Genomic DNA, 307 nt, shown 5'->3' on the forward strand with positions numbered 1-307 from the left:
TCTCTCTACAGCTCTGAGGGGTCTGTGATGGAGGTAAGAGATGTAACCGTGTGCGGGGGGGTACAAATCCGGTCTTGGGTGTCTGGACCGGTGTACTGCAGGAGGGTGGAGGAGCACTGCACGCAGTGGCTCAGTGGTCAGCACGGTCCTCTGCAGCACTGGGCTGAAATAAAAGATGCGCATGCATCAAACCCAACAGACGTCATGCGTCCATCCATGGCTCAGCGTTCCTCCGGGAATGCGTTTAGATTCCTTTTCTGGGATTGGTCAGATTTACTTCCACAATCTGTAAAAAAAAAATGGGGTG

The 307-nt window shown here is 52.8% G+C and overlaps 1 protein-coding gene across 1 annotated transcript in view; it reads left to right on the forward strand.

Annotated features, from left to right (window-relative positions):
* The first annotated feature begins 7 nt into the window (after positions 1-7).
* LOC108803715 (cGMP-dependent 3',5'-cyclic phosphodiesterase-like) overlaps positions 8-307 on the forward strand; it is a 12,952-nt gene continuing 12,652 nt past the window's right edge. The window contains exon 1 of the mRNA XM_018575536.1: positions 8-33. Within this exon, the coding sequence (XP_018431038.1) occupies positions 28-33 (6 nt within the window). The 5' untranslated portion in view covers positions 8-27. The remainder of the gene's footprint in view (positions 34-307) is intronic.

The sequence above is a fragment of the Nanorana parkeri genome, unplaced genomic scaffold (genome assembly GCF_000935625.1).
Source record: "Nanorana parkeri isolate BGI_ZX_2015 unplaced genomic scaffold, ASM93562v1 scaffold4081, whole genome shotgun sequence".
Classification (NCBI taxonomy): Eukaryota; Metazoa; Chordata; class Amphibia; order Anura; family Dicroglossidae; genus Nanorana; species Nanorana parkeri.